This window comes from Ailuropoda melanoleuca, chromosome 11, assembly GCF_002007445.2.
Source record: "Ailuropoda melanoleuca isolate Jingjing chromosome 11, ASM200744v2, whole genome shotgun sequence".
Taxonomy (NCBI): Eukaryota; Metazoa; Chordata; class Mammalia; order Carnivora; family Ursidae; genus Ailuropoda; species Ailuropoda melanoleuca.
In genome coordinates this window covers 57,144,793-57,169,477 of record NC_048228.1, presented here as the reverse complement: position 1 = coordinate 57,169,477, position 24,685 = coordinate 57,144,793, and the positions used below count along the sequence as shown (strand labels likewise).

The 24,685-nt window shown below is 35.7% G+C and overlaps 1 protein-coding gene across 1 annotated transcript in view; it reads right to left on the bottom strand.

Moving 5' to 3' along the window:
• Window positions 1–234: 234 nt before the first annotated feature.
• Window positions 235–24,685, bottom strand: part of TMPRSS11D (transmembrane serine protease 11D) — a 52,300-nt gene continuing 27,849 nt past the window's right edge. The window contains exons 4-10 of the mRNA XM_019807477.2: window positions 20,801–20,868; window positions 15,215–15,372; window positions 11,401–11,439; window positions 8,660–8,837; window positions 5,014–5,273; window positions 3,744–3,886; window positions 235–534 (exon numbers count right to left, since the gene is read on the bottom strand). Coding sequence (XP_019663036.1) covers window positions 373–534; window positions 3,744–3,886; window positions 5,014–5,273; window positions 8,660–8,837; window positions 11,401–11,439; window positions 15,215–15,372; window positions 20,801–20,868 — 1,008 coding nt within the window. The 3' untranslated portion in view covers window positions 235–372. The remainder of the gene's footprint in view (window positions 535–3,743; window positions 3,887–5,013; window positions 5,274–8,659; window positions 8,838–11,400; window positions 11,440–15,214; window positions 15,373–20,800; window positions 20,869–24,685) is intronic.

Here is a 24,685-nt window from a genome sequence, read left to right as displayed (position 1 = left end):
GTTTTAGTGAGACTTTTCAGAGAAGACTCCTCTGACCCATCAGATTTGTCCAGATTCCTCTGAAGTCTACTCTCAGGGTACCTGTTTTTCTCATTACTAGCTCTTATCACAACTGTAATAAAATTGTTACTTCTGTAACTAGCTCACGTTTCCCCGGCACAGAGCACAATATTATGCAACATTCATAAAGCTTTCTTGAGAAAACATAGAATCTGTAGTAATAAAGAACAGATAGTGTTTATGAAACCATATTTATGTAACAGGATGTTCAAATAGGTCACTTTCAGTCTCTTTTGCACCTGAAAAGGAAAGTTTTGGAATTTTAGACATGCACCTGCATACAGACTTTGCCACAGAGGTGCTTTTATTGCGCTAGACCCCAGTTTTTTCGGTTATCCAGTCACGGTAGGCTGTCACTCGAGTATACACTCCTGGCTTATCTGGCAGACCACATTGATCCCCCCAGCTCACTATCCCCACGAGGAACCAAAGCTGCCGTGAGTCCTCTTGAACTAGTGGGCCACCAGAGTCACCCTGAAGGAAACACAATGATTAAATGTGAGACAACCTTAAAATATTAAGGAGTTTATCTCTATGTCAGTAGAAGTCACATCCATTACGACAGTAAATAAATTTAGTCTGACATTTCCTGTTGAAATATTATACCAAGTTGAAATACTATACCAACTTTCAAGTGAAAATTATCAAATCCTTAAAGAACACTCGTCATTCCTTCAGCAGGTGTGAAAAGATGAGAAGCATGTTTCTGAGACTGTCCTCGGTTGCCTGGCTGATGGCTTCCCATCCCAGACTTTATCTCCTTCAGGAAGCTGTCCATGACCTGTATCTCCCTGACCCCCCACCGCCACCTCTCTGGCTTTGGGCCAGGTTAGTTTTTCACTGCCTGTGTTCCCACGTCCTGTGTGTATCTCTTCCACCGCTTCTGTATTATTTTATACAAGCACATCGTGTGTCTGTTTGAACTTACTCCCTTGCACCAGTTCCCCTCGTGGCAGCCACACATTGCTGCAAAACTCATGGCACATAGGATTCTTGTTCAGTGTCTGTTTTTCTGGCTATTCTATAAGGTCCTCCCAGGAAGGCATACCTATTCTGGACACTGCTGTATCCTAAGCTTCTAGCGCACAGCAGATGCTAAGGAAACATTTGTTGGATAAATGAGTCTTCAGAAGCCTCATTTGTCTTCCTATTCATAGTCCTGCATGGTGTCTGATACATAATATATCATCAAATATACATAATATATCACCAAAATTATTTGGTGAATAATCAAAAAAAATTATATGGCAATAAGTAAAACACTCCTTATGGAATACTTACTAACTAATTAGAATCAACCAACCAAAAATATTTATACATGCAGTAATCTAGGTGGGGAGACAAATTTAGTCCATTTTACATGCTGTATTATAGGTTAAGTCTGTGGGTTCTGGAGTTAGATAGCCTGGGTTGGAACCCTCTACTTATCAACCATATGACTTTCAGTAAGCTGTTTAATGCTAGCTCTCTCTGCCTCAGTTTCCTCATCTGTATGTATAAATGTGTTTAACATATACAACACTTTCAGTACAGCCTAGCATTTAGTCTGTACTAATAAAAGTCAGCTATTACCAAGGGTGCTTTTAGAATAGTTTGCTATTCATTTGACTACTCTTCATAGCTAGCTCTTCATATCTACTTAATTTCTGGTCTAGATGGGGAGAAGTGTCAGCATGTGAATCACCAACTTGCATGGCAAGCATCGCATGGAGCTGGTTGGCACCAGCCTCCTTTGGGTTGTGTGTTTGTGTTCCAGTTAACCAGTTCTCAGTGCTTTTTCATCATTGTGTTTTTGTTGCAATTTTTTCTTTCTAGTAAGACATTTCTCTGCATAATATCTTACCAAGAGTGGGCAAACAGGTGTTAAACTAAGAGGGACAAGTAATTTTCCCTGTAACTGGACAGCTTCACTGCCTGATTGTGCAGACATTTGAGCTCATGTTCTCTCTTCTAGATTATAGCTTTGATGAGTGCAAGGAACACATTGCTGTGCTAGCACAATATCTGGCACACAGAAAATAATTAATACATTTTCTTTGAATGAATGAACGAATGAATGAACTGAAACAAGTATCTCATAAGCTCTTTTGTAAAGTGCTATTTCTTTTTGTGGCACAAACTATGTATTGTATTATTTCAGTTGAAAATTACTGGGTCTGGAGTAGAACACACAGGAGAAATTTCATGATGAGTTAAGGCTTGTTCTGGGCTTGAGGAGAAGAGCAGAATTTGTGTATGCAGGAGGTAAGGGGCATCTTGAGTAAAGCATGAGTAAGTGTTCTCTACCACAAGGACATCTCCACTTAAAGGGGAAAGGCCAATGGGTAGTTAATGGTATTTTTTTTTAAAGATTTTATTTATTTATTCGACAGAAATAGAGACAGCCAGCGAGAGAGGGAACACAAGCAGGGAGTGGGAGAGGAAGAAGCAGGCTCATAGTGGAGGAGCCTGTGGGGCCTCGATCCCATAACGCCGGGATCACGCCCTGAGCCGAAGGCAGACGCTTAACCGCTGTGCCAACCAGGCGCCCCTTTAATGGTATTTTGAAAACTGATAAGCAGTTCCTCTCCATTTACACATAGCCCGCAGTCAATAAAAATGTTTAATTTTGGGAAAATGCCCATAGCTTGGGATCTTTGAAAAAACTTTGGAAGAGCTACTTCTTATCTACTTTTTCAAAGAATGTGAGCACTAAATATAAAAATCACTAATGTTAGAGGAAAAAATAAACCTGATTTTTCTGCATACAATTTGCCCCAGGAAACAGCAGCAGATTGCTCAAGAAAAGACTAATTTTTCTTAAATTTTCAGAAATGTAATTTCAGATAGTAAGTAGTTGTTGCCATTACTATATGGGGTTTCAGACATAGGATTAAAATCTACTAAAGGATATAATCCACATTAATTGTTTAGATAATTTAATTAAAATGTTAGTATTAAAACCCTATTCTAATTACTTTAAGATTTTCATAGTTATTTGCATTTTTATGTTTGGTTGAAAATGACAAGTTAGATCTAAATAGCCCCCCCCCCCCAATTTGTGCTGTTTTACAGTTATGGAAACTGTTATAACTCAAGTAACTAAGCTTTCTGTGCACGTTTCCTGTCTTCAAGGTGCTGATGTTCAGGTGTTTTTTATATTTTAAAATCAATTATTATCTATGCTCTTAGATGAGTGATTAATTTATTTAAACCTTTATAGTGATTGAAAGTTTGAGATTGAAACTATATTTTTTTCAGAGATTTAAATTATTAACATCAGTGGTCATGGTCTAGGTTAACAACAGTAAAAATAGCTGAGATGGCTGAGATTTCTTTGTTGTTTAGCACATGCCTGACATAGTTAATCTTCATCTAATCTTTAATGTTACCTTTTAGTTCCATACTACTATTATCCCCATTTTATAGATAAAAGAATTGGTTATAAAGGCTAAGGAATTCAAATGCAGTTCTGTCTTGTTCTTGAGCTTGGATGGTTAAGCACTCTGGAGACATTTTGGTTTCTCAAAATTAGTGTTGGATCAGCTTCATAAGAGTTTTAACTCCAAAATCTAGATAATAAATTTTTAGAGGATCAGGGCTGTGTATTATAATTGTGTTACCTCTATGCCTATCACAGTATCACATGCTAGTAAGTACTTATAAACTTGGATAATGATGTGATAACATTGTCATGAACTTACCCGGCATGCATCCACTCCACCTTGAGGTAGACCAGCACAGAGCATTCCAGGCAAGACAGCTCCATTATAGCTAGTCGGTGCGTTACATACGTCATTACTTATTATTCTGACCCGTGCTTGCTGTAGCTCTGAAACTGTGTTACCTGTGAAGTATAAAAGCAGAAATAAGATGGATAAATTAATAATCTATGGCAAATATGGGAAGGAATAAATGTATACCAAGCACTGTTTTTTATTCAGTGCAGGAGTCTATTGAAGATGTAAGTAGGAGTTTCTTTTCAGCAAATATTCCTATAGTAGAGTAGAATAACGCCTTTACGCAGATCAATTTTATTTTGGTTTTTTCCTTTAACTTTGTGATGCAGTGCTCCTTAGACCTTGAGAGCAAAACAAATCTGCTATTGACTAGTAGCATTTAAGTTATTCACGGACTGACTTTGAATTGGAAAAACAACATATTGAGTAACCTTTAATCTAGCAATGAAAGAGAAACAAGTATGGTTTCAAGGCTAAAGAACTAATTTATTTTATATTGATGTTCCTTCAAAGTGACACTGCCATTTTTGTGATTGGTACAAATTTTATCTATTTTACCAAATTACTTTGGGTCATGAAAACACAGTGAGATATTTTCTAGGACACTTAAGCCTTCATATTATTCCTTGAAGATACAATCTACAACATGAGCTGAAGCATGTGGAGATTGTTAACGTTATCCTTCCACACCCTGGCTAATATTCTTATTTTCACCATGGCCCTATTTGTTCTTTCACATTGCCCTCATTTTTACGCCTATTTTATTCATTCAATAAACAAGAGTGAGCAATGCTTATGTACATGTAGAGTTTCTTGCTCTAGAGGCAGGATTCATTTCATCTCAGAATACCTTAATGGTTGTTAATACCTTAGAGGGCGTTAAGACTCTTAGAGAATACCCTTCCGAATATTCTTTTCAATTTTTAAAAAATTTCTTTATAGGGGAGACATTTGAGACCTATAGAGTCTCTGGATCATTGAAGAACTCATATTTCTTCATCACTTTCGTTTACATGTCCCTCTTACTATGTTTGAGAATTCCCCATAGTTTATAGGGACATTGCTTTGCTTTGCTGAGGAAACTCAGTAATAACTAGAGCTTGGGCTCATCAGAATATAAGATGGTTCCTTCCATAGAAATGTCCTTCAGGTGTTCCCTAATTTAAAAAAATTATATAACACCAAGTACCAGGAGATTTTGTTGTTGTTGTTTTATTTTTGCTGAGACACTTACCACCAACTTCTTGAGATCCCCATCCTGTTACATAAGCAGAAGAACCAGGTGGAATACTCTGGGTAGCCTCTGGGAGACACACCCTATGGATATTTTTGGTAAAGTTGATGCCTCCATCGAGCTGTATAGCTGCAATATCATTTTCATGAGTGGCAGAGTTATAATTGTTATGGATTAAAATAGTCCTTATTCTTCTTCTCTGTTTAGGAAATGTTATTGAAACACCGAAGGTGGCAGTCCATTGACGAGGATCAGATTGGCTAAAAAAAATATGAAAACATACTTTGAAAGGGAATTTGTGAGCGTTTCAAATATTTGAATTTTGTGTTTGTCATTCTTGTAGCCAGCTAGCAACTATTTGACCAATATCTCTTTGGTGTATATTTCTGGATTACATAGCTAGTAAATGAATGATCATTTATCTAAAGGATCTGTGTATTGGGGGTTGAATAACTCAATGTTGCTCCTAAGGTTGAATAAAAATGAAATGTAATCACATAATAATGTAAGAATTTTGTGGAATTTAGGTAGAGATGATACAGAAATAAAAATTATATGTCCAGGAAATAATTTTATAAGGTACAGTAGCTTATATAAGAGTGAATGCTAGTTAAAAATACTAAAGAAAAAAGTAGTTTACAACAAGCAAATTACATGAATTTTTCATATTGAGCGTCTTTTGCTCAGGGTCTTTACAGAGAAGATTCTAAAGATATTCTTCATCTCTTTCTTCCCTCCTTTTTTTTTTTTAATCCAGCAAGTGAATAAGAGCATGATTTTGGAAAAAGTTACATTTAGATTTAAATCTAGGCCATGCCATGCATTACAAGTGTTATTTAGGGCAACTTATTTCCTATCTCTAATTCTTAGTTTATTTTTGCATAAAATGTGATTGATGATATGCTCTCACACAGTTTGTAAGTATTGAGACAAGTGTGTCAAGCACAGTGTTTGGTGCACAAAGTAAGCACTCAATGAAGGTAACTGTTATTTTCATTAGAGTTGAACAAGTCATTACTAAGTGTCTACTTTATATAAGAAACAGTGTGAGTGTCTGGGAATAAAACTATAAATAACTATACTACAGCATATATATATATAATATACAGCACATATATAAAATATATAACATATATAAATATATATTTAGATATAACTATGCTACAGCATATATATAATAATTTATATATAATATATAATATATTATAAAACATATAAATAATATAGTATATAATACAATATATAATAATGGTTTATGATAATATTTATATGATAAATAATATAAAATATAAATAACTATAAAAAGACAAAAGGCATCTGAATCAGCAAGGAAGAAGTACAACTTTCACTATTTGCAGATGATATGATACTATAACTAGAAAACCCTGAAAGACTCCACCAAAAAAACTGCTAGAACTGATAAACAAATTCAGTAAAGTTGCAGGATACAAAAATCAACATACGGAAATCTGCTGTCTTTCTATACAACAGTAATGAAGCAGCAGAAAAAGAAATTAGGGAATCAATCCCATTTACAATTGCACCAAAACCAGGACAATATCTAGAAATAAACCTAAACAAAAAGGTGAAAGAGCTGTACTCTGAAAACTATTAAAACACTGATGAAAGAAATTGAAGATGACACAAAGAAATGGAAAGACATTCCATGCTCATGGATTGGAATAGCAAATATTATTAAAATGTCTATATACCCAAAGCAATCTACACATTAACACAATCCCTATCAAAAATCAACAGCATTTTTTACAGAACTACAATAAGCAATCCTAAAATTTGTGTGGAATCACAAAACACTCCCAATAGCCAAAGCAATCTTGAAAAAGAAAAGCGGGAGGCATCACAATTCTGGACTTCAAATTATATTACAAAGCTGTAGTAATCAAAACAGCATGGTACTGGCACAAAAATAGGCACGGAGTTCAGTAGAACAGAACAGGAAACCCGGAAATGAACTGACAATTATATGGTCAATTGATCTTTGACAAAGCAGGAAAGATGTTCCAACCATTTAAAATCATGAACTCCTTTGGTAATCATTGGTGGTATTTATAACTGGCTTTCATTATAGTGATATCCTTTACTTAGCTTTTGGTGGTTGGGTGTGTGGAGGGCTTAGAATCCAGTACAGTTTATATTACATCCTTGATTATGCTAAGTGCCTCCTAATGCAAGTATTTGCATTCCTGGTTCCCACACTCAGAGGTGATTAAAATCAATTAGTGCCATTGTTCTTTGGCCTTTCAGGTGGCATAAAGATTGAACCTTGAGCTCCAGCCAGATTGCATTATTCTCTTTCCCTGGATTCTGCCTACTTTTTCAGGTTTCAGTGCATTTGCTCAATCTGTTTCTTCTTCCTAAAATGTTAATATCCCTTCCTCCATTTCTTCCCATTGGAATTCTGAAAAATCTTCACTATTTCTAAGAAGTCCTTTGCAGATTTGAGGGTACTGCTGCATAATACAGTGCCTGTTACAAAACTATTAAGAGGGAGTAAAGTTTAAGAAGATGAGTGTGCAGTGCTCTTAAACCTGAAAAACTAGGTGGAATCCAGGGGAAGAGAATAACTCAATCTGGCTGGAGCTCAAGGTTCATGTTTTGAGAACTAAGTCTGGATTGATCAGATAGGAGGGCTTTGGGTATGTGGTAAATTGGATTTTAGACTGTGGATATTCAGTGAGTCTGAGAAGAGAATAGATATGGTCAGAGGCACATTTGATTGAGATCATCTTCACTTTTCCGAGTGAACATTTTGAGTTTAGTTCCCAGCAACTGTAGAGGTCTAGGATGCTCCAATAATAAGGGATGTCTGTACCTAACAGGTTTTAGTCATCTAAGTCTAAAGTCCTTCTATTCTGAGTAAGTTTATGCATCCTGTTCTCCCCTGGCAGATTATTACCCTCATGTTAGCAATAGCCTTTAGTCACATCAATGAAGAATTTTCTATAAGTTGTTTAAATTCATTTTATTTCTGCTACTCACTGTTATTGATCATTATTTTTGTGCATGTCTATCTCTAACATTAGAATGTCGGCTCTTTTAAAGTACAGGCAGTGTTTAATTAGCTTCTGTGATAACACTGGGCTCATAGTAGATATTCAATAATTGTTTTGAAAGAATTAGTTAATGGCATATGACAGTCTCGGATTAGCCATCAGTGGGCTGATCAGCTTATAAGATATAATGTGAAAATTTCCTGTAGCAATTCATTTGCTAACACTTAACATATTTTTACATTAGTGTTTTGATCCTATCAAAAACACTAGGACGTAGATAATAGTATGTTCCTAATTTGGGGGGAAAAAAAAGATGCTTATAAAGGTTCGATAAATTTCCCAAGCTTTCATAGCTAGGATTTAAATTAAATATGCTGACATATAAATCATTGTTCTTTGCCCTGATGCCATACTATTACCTGAAACATAAAAATAGGATTAAATTAGCAAGCTGAAGGAGAAAAAAAATGTATTTGCTATCATGAATAGGAAGAAAAGACTCATTATTATTATTTGCATTCAATTATTTTTAGCATAATCCAATTATGTTCAGTCCTTGGGGTATGGGTGAAGTTCTTTTGTATATGTCTCTCCTAGTTGTTCCCAGATGGGTAGGTAAGCTGCGGCCTCACCTTCTGAAGCAGTGAGCTGCTGTCAGGACCCACATGCTACTGATTAGGACTCCTCCACAATGGTGAACATTATTCGTCTGTAGACTGACTTGCCATGGCCAGTCTCCTTCTTCAGCCTTCGTGCCTCCTAGGATCCTCTCCTCAGACAAAGTTATTAGGTCTGGACGGGCCCCACATCCTAATGAGAAAAGGGCATTAATGGGCTGGGAAGATCATGATTCATTTACATTTGGGGATGCCGCCAGAGTCTCTCCACCTTTTAGAACTTTTCTGTCTTTTATGTACTCTTCCCCAGAACACGCTAGCCTTTCCAAAAGCATGATTAGTATGTTATTTTTTAGAGTACTTATGTCACTATTGTTGACTATAGACTGCATTTTAGAGAATATTTCTGAACTTAATTAACATGGCGGCTTTAAATTCTGGAGCTCCTTCAGAGTTCTCTGGAATTTCTCATGAATGGAAGTTAAGATGATCAGTACTGGACGTTACAGCTTCGGGCGCAAGTTCACTAGGAAATTTCCAACTTCTCTCTAGCTTTGCTACTCAAAAGTGTGGTCTGTGGACCTGCAGTATGGGCATACCCTGGAAGTTTGTTAGAAATGTTGCCACTGTGTGAAAATAACCTAAGGGTCTGTCAATGGATGAATGGGTTAAGAGAATGTTTATGTGTATATTTACACACACACACACAGTGATATTATTCAGCCTTAAAAAAGAAGGAAATCCTGTTGTTTGTAACAACATGGATGAACTGGAGGGTATAATGCTAAGTAAAATAAGCCAGACAAATACTGCGTGGTACCTCTTATATGTTGTGGAATCCTAAAAAAAAAAAAAAAGTCAGACTCCTAGAAAGAAAGAGTGGAAAGTAGTTGCCAGGGGCTGGAGGGTGGGAGAAATGGGGGAGAATCCGGTAAAAGTGTAAAAACTTTCAGCTATAAGGTTAATAAGGTCTGAGGATCTAGGGTGTAACATGGTGACTATAGCTGATAACACTGTATTGTATAATTGAAAATTGCTAGGAGTATAGAACTTAAATGTTCTTACTAAACAAAAGGGGGGCTAAAAATGTGAGGTGATAAATATGTTAACTAGATGGAATCTTTTCATAATGTATACATATAATAAATCATGATTTGTGTACTTTAAATATCTTACAATTTTGTCAGTTATACCTCAAAGCTGAAAAAAAAATTGACTCTAAGACCTGTATCAGGGAACAAATCAGAAGCTGCATTCCCCTCTTCCCCAACTTTATTGTGGAATAATTGACAAATATAATTCTGTGTATTAAAATGTATAGTGTGATGAGTTGATATACATGTACATTGTTGATTACCAAGATCAAGACAACCAACACCTCCATTACCACGCATAATTAACTCTTCTTGTGTGAATGTGGTGAGAATGCTTAAGATCTCCTCTCAGCAACTTTCAAGCATACAATATTGTATTATTAATCATAGTCGTCATGCTGTATGTTAAGTCCTCAGAACTTATTAGAAGCTATATTCTAATGAGTGATTCATGTGTACACTGAAGTTGGAGGAAAACTGTTCTTATCAAGAAATCTCCATAGTGGCAATTCAACTCATCATGGAAGTCCCAGTCCACCTCCATAACTGACTCTATATTACCAAATGTGCCCTTGGAAAAGAGTTACTTCAGGTCCACAGAATATTCTTGAGGCTGAGGGTTTCTAAGTATCTAGATGAGATTTAAACATCTTAAGAGAGAAAGCCCATGAGTACTCCAATGGCTGAAGCTGAAATGATCATTCAAGTCCTCTCAATTCCCATTCCCATGATTTATTTCCTTTTTTTCAGTCTATTACTAAGAAATTAGGAGTAAATCACCAACAACAGTTTCTATTGCTTTAAAGTAGTGACACTGCTTCAATAGGACATCCATCCAAAGACATTTTTTCCTAACAGACTTTCCAGATAAAGGAGGGCCAGACTTCCATTAAGAGTATACACAGAACAGAAGTTCCTCCGTTGCATCCTGCAACCAAATTCCTTAGTAAATTACTTAAGCACATTTTCTTTAAAAAGAAGCATGAATTAAATATCTAATGAAGTTGAGAAACACCCATAAAGGTAGCATTATCTTGTAACATCACTTAATTATTTGAGATTGGCCAGCTACTGAGGTACACTGAACTAATTTAACTACATTTCATCACCAGAGAAAAGTAGTGACTTTTTCTTCAGATTAGAGACATAAAACTGACAACANACACTGAACTAATTTCTAACTACATTTCATCACCAGAGAAAAGTAGTGACTTTTTCTTCAGATTAGAGACATAAAACTGACAACACTTTTATAATTTTTTTAATTATACTTTTTGATTAACTTAAATCCACAACAAAGCAGGCTATTCTGGTGGTCAGGAGGAGCCATATAAATGGTGTCACCAAACATAATTTACAAGTCTACAGAAATGCTACCATAGACTCAGGGTAGGAAAAGCTTCCCAAAGCTGCCAAGAAAATTTTCCTAAGGTCAAACTTGACACAGAATGCCCCTGCTTCTTCTAAAAGGAGGGAAAAACCTAAACATCACTATACGGGTCAGTGGAATCAGCAATGTCTTCTCAACAGTGGCCCACACGAGTGAACTAAGAATAAAGATAACACCTCAATAGAAACTACCTTGGCAAAGAGCACAAATACTTGAATGTTTACTATTTATATTTTGGTAAACCATTTTTATAAGATAATTTCGAAACTTACCTTCAGTGAAAATATGTACTGTATCCTGGTCAGTAATTGCTGGTATTAAAAAGAAAAAGATTAAGATCAATACAAGAAGGATTGTATATTATTTCACCTTAATTTCTTAAATGTCATCCTCAGACAACCATCATCAGAATCACTCAGAGGGCTGATAAGATACAGATTTCTAGGCTTCATCTTAGACCTGCTGAAAGTCTTTGAGTCATAAATCCCAGAAATCTTTGTGTTTACAATCTTCCCCACATTTATTGCCACTTTAAAAAAAAAATTTTAGTATGTTATGTTAGTCACCATACAGTACATCATTAGTTTTTGATGTAGTGGTCCATGATTCATTGTTTGCGTATAACACCCAGTGCTCCATGCAATATGTGCCCTCCTTAATACCCATCATTGTGCTAACCCATCCCCCCACCCCCCTCCCCTCTAAAACCCTCAGTTTGTTTCCCAGAGTCCATAGTCTGTCGTGGTTCATTCCCCCTTCAGTTATTTATATTAAAGTTTGTGTTTAATTTCTTCTCAAACACTAAAAGATACTTAAAGGATTTTAAAAGATATTCCTGCTGTCAAGTCATTCGGTTTAGTTGGGAAAACAGAAACATAAGCAAGTTGTTGAGATACGATGTAATAAATGTATAAGAGAAGTTAAATTTTCATTTACTTGAATATAATATATGTAGGTATATATAGATTATCTGTACTACACTACTGATGCTATTCTTAGTACGGCAGGTATAACAGTGAGCAAAACACGGGAGGTCTGCCCTCACATAATTTACAGCTAGAAATTAAGGAATCATTCAAATAAATTCAAGTGCAAAGTGGAGAGGAGAAAGGTGAGGGTGATCATGCTACCTGAGATATTCACTGAGTTATCATACTGAAGAAAACATTTGAGCTGTATTTTGAAGACCTAAAAGGAACTTTTCAGGCAGACAAGCAGTACAAAGGTATTCCAGGTGAAAGTGTAGTGGGTACAAGGGCATGGAGATGTATGATGTTTGTGGAGTAATCCCGTCAGTAGAGCTAGCAGTGCAAGCGCAGCATGAAGGGAGATGGTGGGAGGTCCCAGACAGAAAATATCTTGATAGCAGATAGTGAATGTCTGTTGTAGTTTAAGGTCTGCTTACAGAACCATTTTTTCTGCACATCCTACAACCATCTCAAACTCAGTGTGACCAAATTTACTCCAAATTTGCTACTTATGTTCTATTTCCTCCTTTAGGAAATGACCCCACTTCTACCAGTGGCTAGGAATCTGAAACTGTCTCTAATTCCTCCCTTCCTGTCATTTTCACATGTTATTGGTTTTCAGATTTTGTACTTTCTAGCCTCTAACAATCCTTTGCAGTAGGCCCATTCTCCCCATCCCTTTGGCTGCTACTTTAGTTCGTGCTTTCATCATCTGACGTCTATACTACTATAATAACCTTCGATCTGGATTCCCTGCCTCCACCTGTGCACTTTTCAAGATGTCCGTCTCTACTTTACCAGCCCGTTATTTTTTTTCTAAAAATGTATGTCAGATCATATCTTTCCTTGCTTGAAAACTTTAAATGAGAAATCAGCTTATATCCTATAATAAATCTCAGACAGGTTTTCATACTTTCTAAAATCAGTTTATCCAAACTTCCTTGCTGCCAGAAGTTTCACAGGATTTGAGAATCATATCTGCTTTGTAAGTGTCACAGGAGCCCAAACATCTTTTTGGAGGCAGGAAATAAGAACTGGCCAGTCCTTTTCATTTTTTGAACAAGAGAGACTTGAGTTCAAGTCCTAACTCCCCTACATGCTGATTGTAGGACCCTGGGTAATTCTCTGTCTTTTCTGAGTGGGAACAATAAGATATGGTTGTTGTGAGGATTAAGCAAACTGTAATGGAGGGGCATCAGTCAGGAAGGGCACAACAAACCATGGGGCTAGAGCAGTGCCCTGCAAGTCCTTGCTGTGCTAAGGGTTAACTCTTCCATTACAGGGGATGAACGGATGAACTGGGAGTCCAGGATAGGATGGGAGGATTTGAAGAGGTGGGGGAGACACCTTTGTGGGCCTGGTGGAGTGGTGCCTTACTAACACATAGGAAAACATTTCAGTATCTTAACAACTAGTATAGCTATAACAGGAATATACTGATTGAATACAGTCCAGTGTGGGGGTGACCAAACTCCTCTAATGTTGAGCTTGTTATGAAAGCATCATGGTTTATTAAGGTAGCAGTGCATGACAAAGTTGGAGGGAGGTGCTTAAATTCTATGCACATTTTAAGTAAGTCTTTTTTTTTTTAAAGTCATACAAGGAATATCTTTTTTTAAAGATTTTATTTCTTAGAGAGAGAGACAGAGAGAGAGAGCAAAAGCAGGGGGAGCAGCAGAGGGAGAGGGAGAAGCAGGCTCTCTACTGAGCAGGGAGCCCAATGCAGGCCTCAATCCTAGGACCTGGGATCATCACCTGAGCCGAAGGCAGACACCCAACCTCTGAGCCACCTGGGAACCCCTCATACAAGAGATATTAATAGAGTATCTGTTATATGCTAGATACTGGTAGTAGAAAGACATTGGGATGAGCAAGACAGACTGGTTCTTGCCTTCAGGAAGCTTACAGAATAGGATGAAAACAAACAATACAAAAAACACTCAAATTATTTTGTAGTTCCGATTGTGATAAATGTTATGAAAGAAAATGAAGAAGTCCGTGACACAGGCAAATAATTGAGTAATGGAAGTTAGAACAGGCTTACATTAGAAAGCAGTGAATCATATGAGACCTAATGGATGCAAGGGGATGATCTAGTGAGTGTCATAAGAAACTGGAACAATGTATGCAAAGGCCCTGAGACAGGAAGGAGAGGAGTTTGTCAGGTGGAGAAAATGAAAGTGTGACCGGATTATGGTGAATGAGGAAAAGTGGTATAATAAGTAGCTGAAGGGGTAAGTATGAACCAGATCATGCAGTGCTTTAAATGAGATGGAAATACCATTTATTGTCCAAACCAGGACAATTAGGGATCAATATTGATCATGGTTCTTGGACAATTGGCATGAACTGGGACTGTCCTGGGTAAGCCAGGAAATACGGTATTCTAATTACAGTTATTTTTTTGTTTGGTTGTTTTGTTCATTTGTGGGAAGTCATGGGAAGCTTTTAAGTAATATTGAAATTGTGTTTTAAGATATTTCCTTGATCTATGTGGACAGTAGTTTGGAAGGTGCCAAGAAAGTATTACAAAGAATAGTATGGAGGCTAGTGCAGTAGTTTAAGCCAGAAATGGTGTTGACTTGGATCAGAGTGGTAGCTATAGGGATGGAAAAAAATGGAAATAGATTCAAGACAGGCAGAGGTACGGATATTTTTGGAGAGGAGTTAGGGATGTTGCTTACTGTAGATGTAGACAATCTTCTAATTTTCTCCTTTACTCAACAAGTATTTATCAGATACCTTCCAATTACACGCTGTGTTCTGGATGACATGGAGTGTTAATGAAATTGTTCTCTGACCTTGAGCAGCTATTTACCATTTCTATAACACACCTACAGATTGAACACCCGACAACAATATCACTCATAAGGAGTGTTGAGAGGGAAAATTAATAAAAGAATTTTTAGCTAATAAAATTTACTATATGAATGCTAAATGATTCCTTAAACATTAGAATGTTTTACATTGGAGAACTATGCATTATGTTTACCTTTATAGTATATTGTTTTCATAAAGTTTAATTCCAAGGAAAGTTAATCTCATTAAATTAAAACATGAATCATAATTGGTTAAGTTGATATATTGGGATAAATTGGTTAAAAAAAAAGGTACTTGCATGTTATCTCAGTTGAAGGGTTTATTTCCAAGTTCCCAGAGTTACTCAGCATTTGGTGTAAAACAGACTCAATTCTGCTTTTCATTGATGCTCCATTGTTATTTCTAGTGAATTTAAATTTCATGACAACATCTGCTATCACACCATTATCCTCTTGCCTGAAATCCATAAAAATATTAAAAATAAATAATTATAATTTTATGCTATTCTGTTTATATACTCTTATTGATTAAACATCAAAAAATTCACTTGGGGGAATTTAACTTTAGAACAGATTCACATAACAGTGTTTGCATACTTAATGATATATCACAATGCTATTCCACAAATATTTGATCTCAAAGCATGGTTCACTGTATCCACTATTCAGTATAGCTGGCTTTGAAGTCAGACTGCGAGGGTTTGAACATCAGCTCTGCCATTTACTGTTTGACTTTAGTAAGTTATTTGTTTCTTAATCTTTCTGTATCAAAGTCTCCTTACATTAAAATGGGTTGTTATGAAGATTATGTGAATTAATACAAGCAAAACTTTTGGAAGAGTATATAGCATATAGCAAGTGCACTGTTAAGTATTAGTTATTATTAGACTTCACAAAAATCTTCAAAAAAAAAAAACAAATGAAAAAAAACCTTACCTCATTAAACAAACCTATAAAGAGAAGAGGTTCCAAATTTCTGTGATTTAAAAGCTCTGGTTAATTTTCTAGTACCTAAATGCATTAATGTGGCTACAAAGTCATATGTTAGAATTTTATCTCTATATCAGTTAGCCATAGATATTCTCCACAATGATCCTTAATAATTTGACTAAAGGCTACAATTATCGAAAATCGATATAATTTCCACTTCCTTACATGTAAATTACCATGTAAATCATTTCCCCCACCTAACATTGACATCTTCTTTTCTGAAAATGTGCAATAGACAAATTTGTCTCTCATATTCATTCTAGGCCTCTTCCTCTCCTCTCAATTGTCAGTTCTGCCATAATATTCATTCCAGATAATTAATTTAATATTTACTTAGCAAATGTTAAATAGTCACCTTCTTGTGCTAGGCACTGTTATTAGTTTCAGAAATTAAAGGTGACCAAGATTCACACTTGCCATTGTCATGAATTTTGCAGTTTAGATAGAGGAGCAGACACTGAAGAAATAATTGTAGCTTCCATTTCTGGCAACATGAAAGCCTAAATAATTAAAAAAAACCCACTTCTCCATATAAAATAACCAGAAATGCTCGATAAAATATAATACATTTCATTTGAAATGCAAAGCTACACTCACATTAAAGTAAAGGAAATCTTGGAAGACCAAAAATAAAGAACATGAATATTATGTAGTAAGCACTAGAATACCCAACAGGCTTGAGTTGTAGCATTTGCATGGATACTGGAGAGAAGGCTTTGGGCTAGTGCTAATTAGGGAGATGAACATGAGATTTCTAAATAAGACCAGGATTCTCAAAGAACTAAACCCTCAGTGAAAGCATGAATTGGAAAGAAAAAAAAATGTGCTCATAATGTTATTAAAAAAAAATAAAGATGTTTATGTGTCTCAGGGTTCTAGGTCTACNACAAAGTAAAGGAAATCTTGGAAGACCAAAAATAAAGAACATGAATATTATGTAGTAAGCACTAGAATACCCAACAGGCTTGAGTTGTAGCATTTGCATGGATACTGGAGAGAAGGCTTTGGGCTAGTGCTAATTAGGGAGATGAACATGAGATTTCTAAATAAGACCAGGATTCTCAAAGAACTAAACCCTCAGTGAAAGCATGGATTGGAAAGAAAAAAAAATGTGCTCATAATGTTATTAAAAAAAAATAAAGATGTTTATGTGTCTCAGGGTTCTAGGTCTACACAGCAAAAAGAAGAATGTCCTGAAAATTCATGATCATGAGCCTAGCTGCATGAAAGTTTTGGATTTGCATTACCACCACCTGCATGGTTCCGGAAACTTTAAGAAATTACCCCTCCACCCCCAAAAAAAGGTCCATGTGATGCTGATTCTCCTAGAGCATCTGATAGAAGCAAATGTTCTGTAAAATGGAATGTTAAATCCAGGCTGCATAGTATCCCACTTATGAAGTGGGATTAAAGGTAAGCATACAATCCCAATGGCAAACAATTTATCATGAGCTAGAATCAGCAGAACGAGGACAGCAACCTCAAAAATGTCACATAATAAAATTAACAGATAAGTAACTATATTTGAAATGACTAATGACATAAAAGGGGAATCATAAATATGAGAAAAGTATAGGATATTATCAAAACAGACCAGACAGGTTCACAAAAGAAACAAACAGAGCTTGTAGACAGGAAAACAGTCATCATTATTAATCAACATTGAAAACTCAATAGATGGGTTACACAAAATATCAGACAAAGCTGAAGTTAAAAATAAATCACACAAAATGTAACACAGATAAAAAGATGAAACAGATCAACAGAGGCTAAGAGACTAGAGAAAGTTCAATGTTTCCCTAATGTAAAATGAAAGAAGAGCAACAAAAAATAAAGNAAATGTAACACAGATAAAAAGATGAAACAGATCAATAGAGGCTAAGAGACTAGAGAAAGTTCAATGTTTCCCTAATGTAAAATGAAAGAAGAGCAACAAAAAATAAAGGAGCAGCAATATTACAAGAAATAATGAGAATTATCCAGAACTGATGAAGTCACGAAGCCTTAGATCACAAGAGTCTGAGGCATACTAACTAAAAGAAACCCCTCACACAATACATCATAAAAAACCTCTGAACTCCAAAGACAAATGGAAGCTTTTCAAGAAATAGAGAAGAGATTAGCTACCAAAGAACATTTGACTGAAGGACAATTTCTTAATAGCAACAAAGAGGCAGTCTATAATTGTATCTCCAAATTGCTGAGAGACAAAAGCTATTAATTTAGAATTTCAAATCCACACTAAAGTATTATTCAATAATGAAGAAAAAATAGGACATTTTTTAGATCAAAGCAAAACAAAAAGGATACTTTATGGCTCATGGGCTCTTGTGAAAATTTATAAAGGAAATATTTCAGTAAGAAAGATATTGAATCCAGGAGGGTTAAGGTACAGTAGGAAATAAGGAACAAAGAAAATGGGAAACTGGTAATCTATCATTACAATGACTAATTTGGAGTCATTAAAAATAAGGTGGAACTAAAACATCATTCATAATAACATGGACAAGAGTTCCACGTTCCCTATATTATTTGGAAGAAAAGTAGTGGATTAAGCCAACTCTTCTTATCTAAATTTGAAGGATATTCACTTAAATAAAGCGAAGATGATCAGAATGCATTAGAAAATATAACTAGCTGTCTTTCTGTTTTAAGAGAAATGTCTAACCTATAAGTATACATCAATATTGAAAATAAAATATTGAAAACCCTTCTTGAGGTTCGAGATAGTGAAGAACTGAGAGAAGTCTAGTGGGACTGAGAGTAGTCTAGGTGGAGGGTAGTGAAAGATAAGCCCAGAGATGGAGAAGGTAAGAGGAAGTCAGATAAAGGAAGGTTGGATAAACTTTGTTACATATATGTGTATAAAAATGTCTCTCTCTCTCTCTCTGTCTCTCTCTCTCTCTATATATATACACACACACATATATGCGTATATATATGTATGTATATACACACATTGTATATATATGTATATACATATATACACACATTATACATAAGAATATATGTACCTTTCATACGCATATATTATATTTACATGTAATATTTGGCATATTGCAAGAGTAATGAATGGCCAATAGAAGGATTTTAACTAGGGGAATAATATGTTTAGAATTTTGTTTCAAAGGTCTGTCTGGCTGTTGTGTAGAATCAGTGGAGCAAGACTAGAAGAAAGGAGAATCATTTGGGAGACTGTTTATAGTCCAGGAGAAAAATGGTTGAGGGCAGTATTTGAAGTAAAGCTTTGAAATTTAGACATTTTTAAGAAATAGAATTGAAATTTTAGATGGTGGGATGTGTGGCTGAAGGAGAGGAAAAATTAAAGATGACTTTCATATTTCTTTCTTGAGCAACTAGGTTGAAAATGATGCCATTGATAGAGGTAGGCAACAGTAGAAGACTTAATATTTGGTGGGGGAGAGATAGGTTCAGGTCTGGACACAATAAAGTTGAGTTGTCTGTGAGACACCTGTATGATGACATCAAGTAGATGGCTGTGTACATTCATGACTAGAGATGAGAAGAGAGGACTGGCCCAGAGATACAGCTTTGAGAATAGTGAGCATATAGGGGGCAATGAAGCCACTTAAAGGAGAGAATGTAAACCGAGAAGAAGAGAGGCTTATAGCATGGGCTGACATCCAACAACATTTGAAAGATGTACAGAGAAGGAATAAGAGCTAGTGAAGAAAACTGAGGAGTTAATAGAGAGGTATGAGGAAAATAAGGAAATAAGGGTGTGTAGGTCATAGAAACTACAGGATGGTACTATTTCAAGGAGGATTGAAAATACAACAGTACCAAATACCACTGAGAGATCCAAACAGAAGACTGATAGAGTTCGTTTGGAGCTTGTGACTTAGATGTAATTGTTGAATTTGGCAAGGGTAATTAGCATTTTGTGGTGGTGTCAGAAGTGAGATTGTAGGGTTTTGAGCAGTAGGTGGGAAGGGGACAAAAGGGGAGAAAATGCAAATGGTTCATCCAGTCCTATGGATTTTGAGAGCTGGTGGCTAGTACAGAGATTTTCACAGGAAAGTGCTAAGGGGAATGCTCACTGGACTGACTGAAATTCATTTTGGTAAATACTCTTCCCATGGATTCTTCTTACTCCTCTCATTTCTTAATAAAATGTATCTGACCAAATGCTCATGCTCCTGGGATTTACTGATTCTACACAAAATAAGAAATAATAATTTTCTTGTGGTGGTGGTATTTGAGAAATATCTCCCTTTCAAAGGACTTTTGCTTATTATTTGAAGGATTGGGTAATGTGGGCATTGAAACATTTGTGCTAGGGGTGGTATTTTAGTTGGGAGGGCCTGTCTTATCACATCACACAGATAGGTATACATCAACTAAGGCAGGAATGTCAAATAACTAGAATGCATACTGCTACTCCCCTTATTATTCATTCATGCCAGAGATGCTTGGATTTGGTCACAGCATCCTTTACATTATAGCATTACAGGCAGATACAAGCCAAAAAGCTTGATGTTGGTCATTGTGTTCTGATAGTGGATGAATATGCCCAGGACCATAGCACTGCACAACTCCAGGGGCACTGTTTACATATCCTGGATTGTGAATGGGATCCACTGGATTTATACAGTAGGATGGCTTTTTTACCATACCTTCACCTGACTCTCTTTAACCTTTCTTCCTTTCCTATCAAGAATTGAAATGATATGTTTATTTACATTAGTAAAGAGATCATATGAGGCATGTTTTGTTTTTGTTTTGGCATTGTTTTTTAAGCTGCCCATGATACTTCTTTCATAATGTTGCAACAAATTGCGTGAATGCCTCATTCATTATCCATGCTGTGGACAAAAGTCCAATGGGCCAAATTGCATCTAAGCTTATTTATTTTTTTACGGAGTTCCACTTACCTCAGTTTGACAACATGAGCTCTGATGAACTGATTTCTTAAATTCGATTCTTTGAACGTTTTAGTAATCTGTGGAAAGAAAGGAAAAAACTCTTTGTAGTTGCAGTTGTTCTTCCCCTTTCTTCTTCCTCCTAACCTTGCAACATGGGATTTAAATTAATGAGGAGTAGGGACTGGAGTTTTCAGTTCATTTCAGTTTAGTTCAATTCTATCTCAGAACACATGAGATTGACTTAGGCTGGTGATACAGCCTTCTGATGCAGGGCCTATTTCTTCATCTATGATACAGAGATGATAATGGGCAGGATGCGTCTTCACGAGAAGTCATCTCAATATTAGATGTTTTACTCAGTGTGATTTGGTGGCTCTTCCCAAGGGGATTGGGGTGGGTGCCAAGCCAACCCTAGGGGGGGTCCATGATACAACTTACATTTGTGTGATTCCCCAACCACTGTTTTTAAATGGGCAAAACCAGATTAAACTGAGTGATGAAAAGAAGGAAAAGATGCAAAGGCAGTTTTTTCCTTGCTAATTACGATTAATACCTAAGCATCTGAGGTTATTTTTAATATCAGTTGGTAATTTCCTGACCTAACCTTAACCGTCTCCCTGAATCATTTTTCAGTCCCAGTAAGGATGGCGCTCTTGAGTTATAAAGCTCAGGTTTGCAGTGAACTAGGGGTGGTACTGTGACTGGAATGGTTCTCTCAGTTGCAGGGTCAGTCGGAGATCCTGAGTTTTCCTAATGGGGGAGTGGATTCCATTTGGTGCTGCCTCTACGATGAGGCAGCACCAAAGGAGACATGGACATGGATATTAAGTAGTGTGCTGAATATTATATTAAGCCAGGATTTGAAACCAATCCTTCCTGAGACTGTAAAGTTTATGCAACCTCTATCACACCACATTGTATCTTTTAAAATATCCGTTCCTATAGGCTGGTATCAGACCAAGCAGTTGTTTGACAAAATGATAATTTTCTTTCTTTTCAGAGAGGCTTTGAACATTTTAAAGAATAATGAGACTATTGGCTTTAAGGGAATAGTTCATGTTCCTTTTTAAAAAATTTAGGAAATATTAGTAAGCATTAAGGAGAAAGAAAGAAAAAAAAAACCTCCACAAATTCTATGATCTAGAATTAATGGTTGCTGTCATTTAGTGAACTGTATTCCAGGTAACTATAAGAAGATGGATTTTAATATGCATATTAATATCATATGTTATAGAAGGTATTTTAATAAAATGATTTAACTTTAATTTTACTTGATTTTAACAGAAGTAAAAGGAACTAACCTAAAGCTGAAGGAATTGTTAAAATTTGGATAAATGTTTCCTGTGATTATATTTTAATTCATGATTTGTCATTACACCTGCACAGGCAAGACTGGACCAAAGTAAAAAATCCACCTTAATTATGACATTTTGTTATGTGGAAAACTTCAGTGAAGACTAAGATAATAACCTAAAGAAAGCAAACTGATTAATTGGTTGATATCAGGATACAAGGATAAAGGAAGAGGACCATGGATAAGATTCCATATTTCCCAGAGTAGAATGTTATTGGCCCTTTCATTAGAACTTATCAAATGTTTGGTAGAAAATCAGTGAGCAGATGATTCTAGAGAATTCCAATAGCATAGTGGAAAGGGAAGTTAATGAGAAACACAGAGATACGTTAGCTTGCTATGAGAACTCGAATGAGCCTTGTAACCTTTCTTCCTCTCAGTTTTTCCATCTGCAAAACTGTATTGAAAAAATTATCTGTACACAGTTGACTACTGCAACTCCCCCAAATTATACATCTACTTTTAGTGAGCTTTACAGTCAACCTTTTGGCCTTTTCCTTTTCTTCAAAATTATTACTGTTCAAAGGGTCAAACAAGTTAACTTTCACACTCTGATTTTGTTATCTGCACTATTGACCCTTTCATTACCTTGGACAAAAATCAAATAAACAATGAAAAGAAGAGAACTATTTTATATTTCCCTCCTGATTGAGGGTGACAATACTATCGTGGTATTGTAGTACAGACTAGAATCCTCCTACCTCGGTATTATTCATTGTTGATAAGAATTGAAGTGAGATGTGGATTATTTAAATTCCAACAAAATGAATCATTGAATTTGTTAATAGACTATCTATAGAATGTTTGTAATTATCATACATTTTCGCCCTTAGAAAGAAAAGATCTTATTAGCTAATGAGGAAGATAAAGCATCTTATTTTCAGGGCCTTCTTCCTTGATAGCTATATTTCTGTTCATATTATTCATGAACTGAATAATAGAAATAATATTTTTGTGATTTCAGCCACCTTCCAGTTACTACTTTCTGCTTAAATAGATCTGGAAAGCTCAGTTTTCAAGAAAAGGAAAAAATATGTGGCAATATGTCCTGTTACTACAGTGGTCTCCAAATATTTTTGATTATGTGCTTCTATGGGTAAAGCATTTTGTGCATGAGTAGCCAAAACACGTATATTTATTTATAAATTATATACATGTAATAATACTGTACTGCTAACAATATCCATGATACAACATTGACAAAATTAGAAATTAAAAAGGCTGAGTTACAGAACAAACATTTAGGAATTTTATTCCATTTGTGTTTAATAATAATTTCACTATTAATGTGACTGGATAGAATTTATAATTTTTGAAATACTTCAAAGTTATGATTCTAACTTTAATTTAAATATGTGGTTTGAAGTGCTGAAGAAGTTTCCACACAATTATGTGGCTCAAATGCATAAAGTAATCACCGACAGAACTTAATAAATCACGACACAAAGTTGTCAGTCCCTCCCACCCATTGTGCAAAGATTCTGTTGAAATTCAGGAGGTGNAATAATGCTGTACTGCTAACAATATCCATGATAAAACATTGACAAAATTAGAAATTAAAAAGGCTGAGTTACAGAACAAACATTTAGGAATTTTATTCCATTTGTGTTTAATAATAATTTCACTATTAATGTGACTGGATAGAATTTATAATTTTTGAAATACTTCAAAGTTATGATTCTAACTTTAATTTAAATATGTGGTTTGAAGTGCTGAAGAAGTTTCCACACAATTATGTGGCTCAAATGCATAAAGTAATCACCGACAGAACTTAATAAATCACGACACAAAGTTGTCAGTCCCTCCCACCCATTGTGCAAAGATTCTNTGTGGTTTGAAGTGCTGAAGAAGTTTCCACACAATTATGTGGCTCAAATGCATAATCACCGACAGAACTTAATAAATCACGACACAAAGTTGTCAGTCCCTCCCACCCATTGTGCAAAGATTCTGTTGAAATTCAGGAGGTGACTTTCTGTCTTCCCTGATGTCAATCGGTTATCCTTGCAAACCAAACAAAATGTGTTTTATTTTATATGTTTTTAAAGAAACGTGTTCAAAATCAACCAAACATGATAGCTAATCCATTCCCCCCAATTTTTATGTGCACATGTCTAAGCGCTTTTATAGATAACGTGCATCATTTTGAGGAAAACAGAAGAAAATCCAAACACCTAATGATGGACCCATTGCTAAACATAGGTTTTCAGTCTCCTTTCCATGGTACGAGTTTTATTTAAAATGTGGCTAACTTCTTTCACTTACACCTTGAAGAGACAGGGTGTGTACATGTGTGTCTGTGTCTTCTAAGAAAGGTATTGCTTCACCTGGTAATTTGGCTCTAGTAGGGAAGCAGAAAAGTATCGGTTCTGACATTATGTTACTGTTCTTTTACTTGCTCATTACTGTCCTTGCATATTAGAGTTATCTCCATATTGCGGGTTTTAAAATTTGGGTTTTGCAGGATTTTCTGTTTCTCTTATTGATTCAGCTTACTTTTAAAACTAGATAATAAAATCTTTAAATTAAGTTGAAACTGC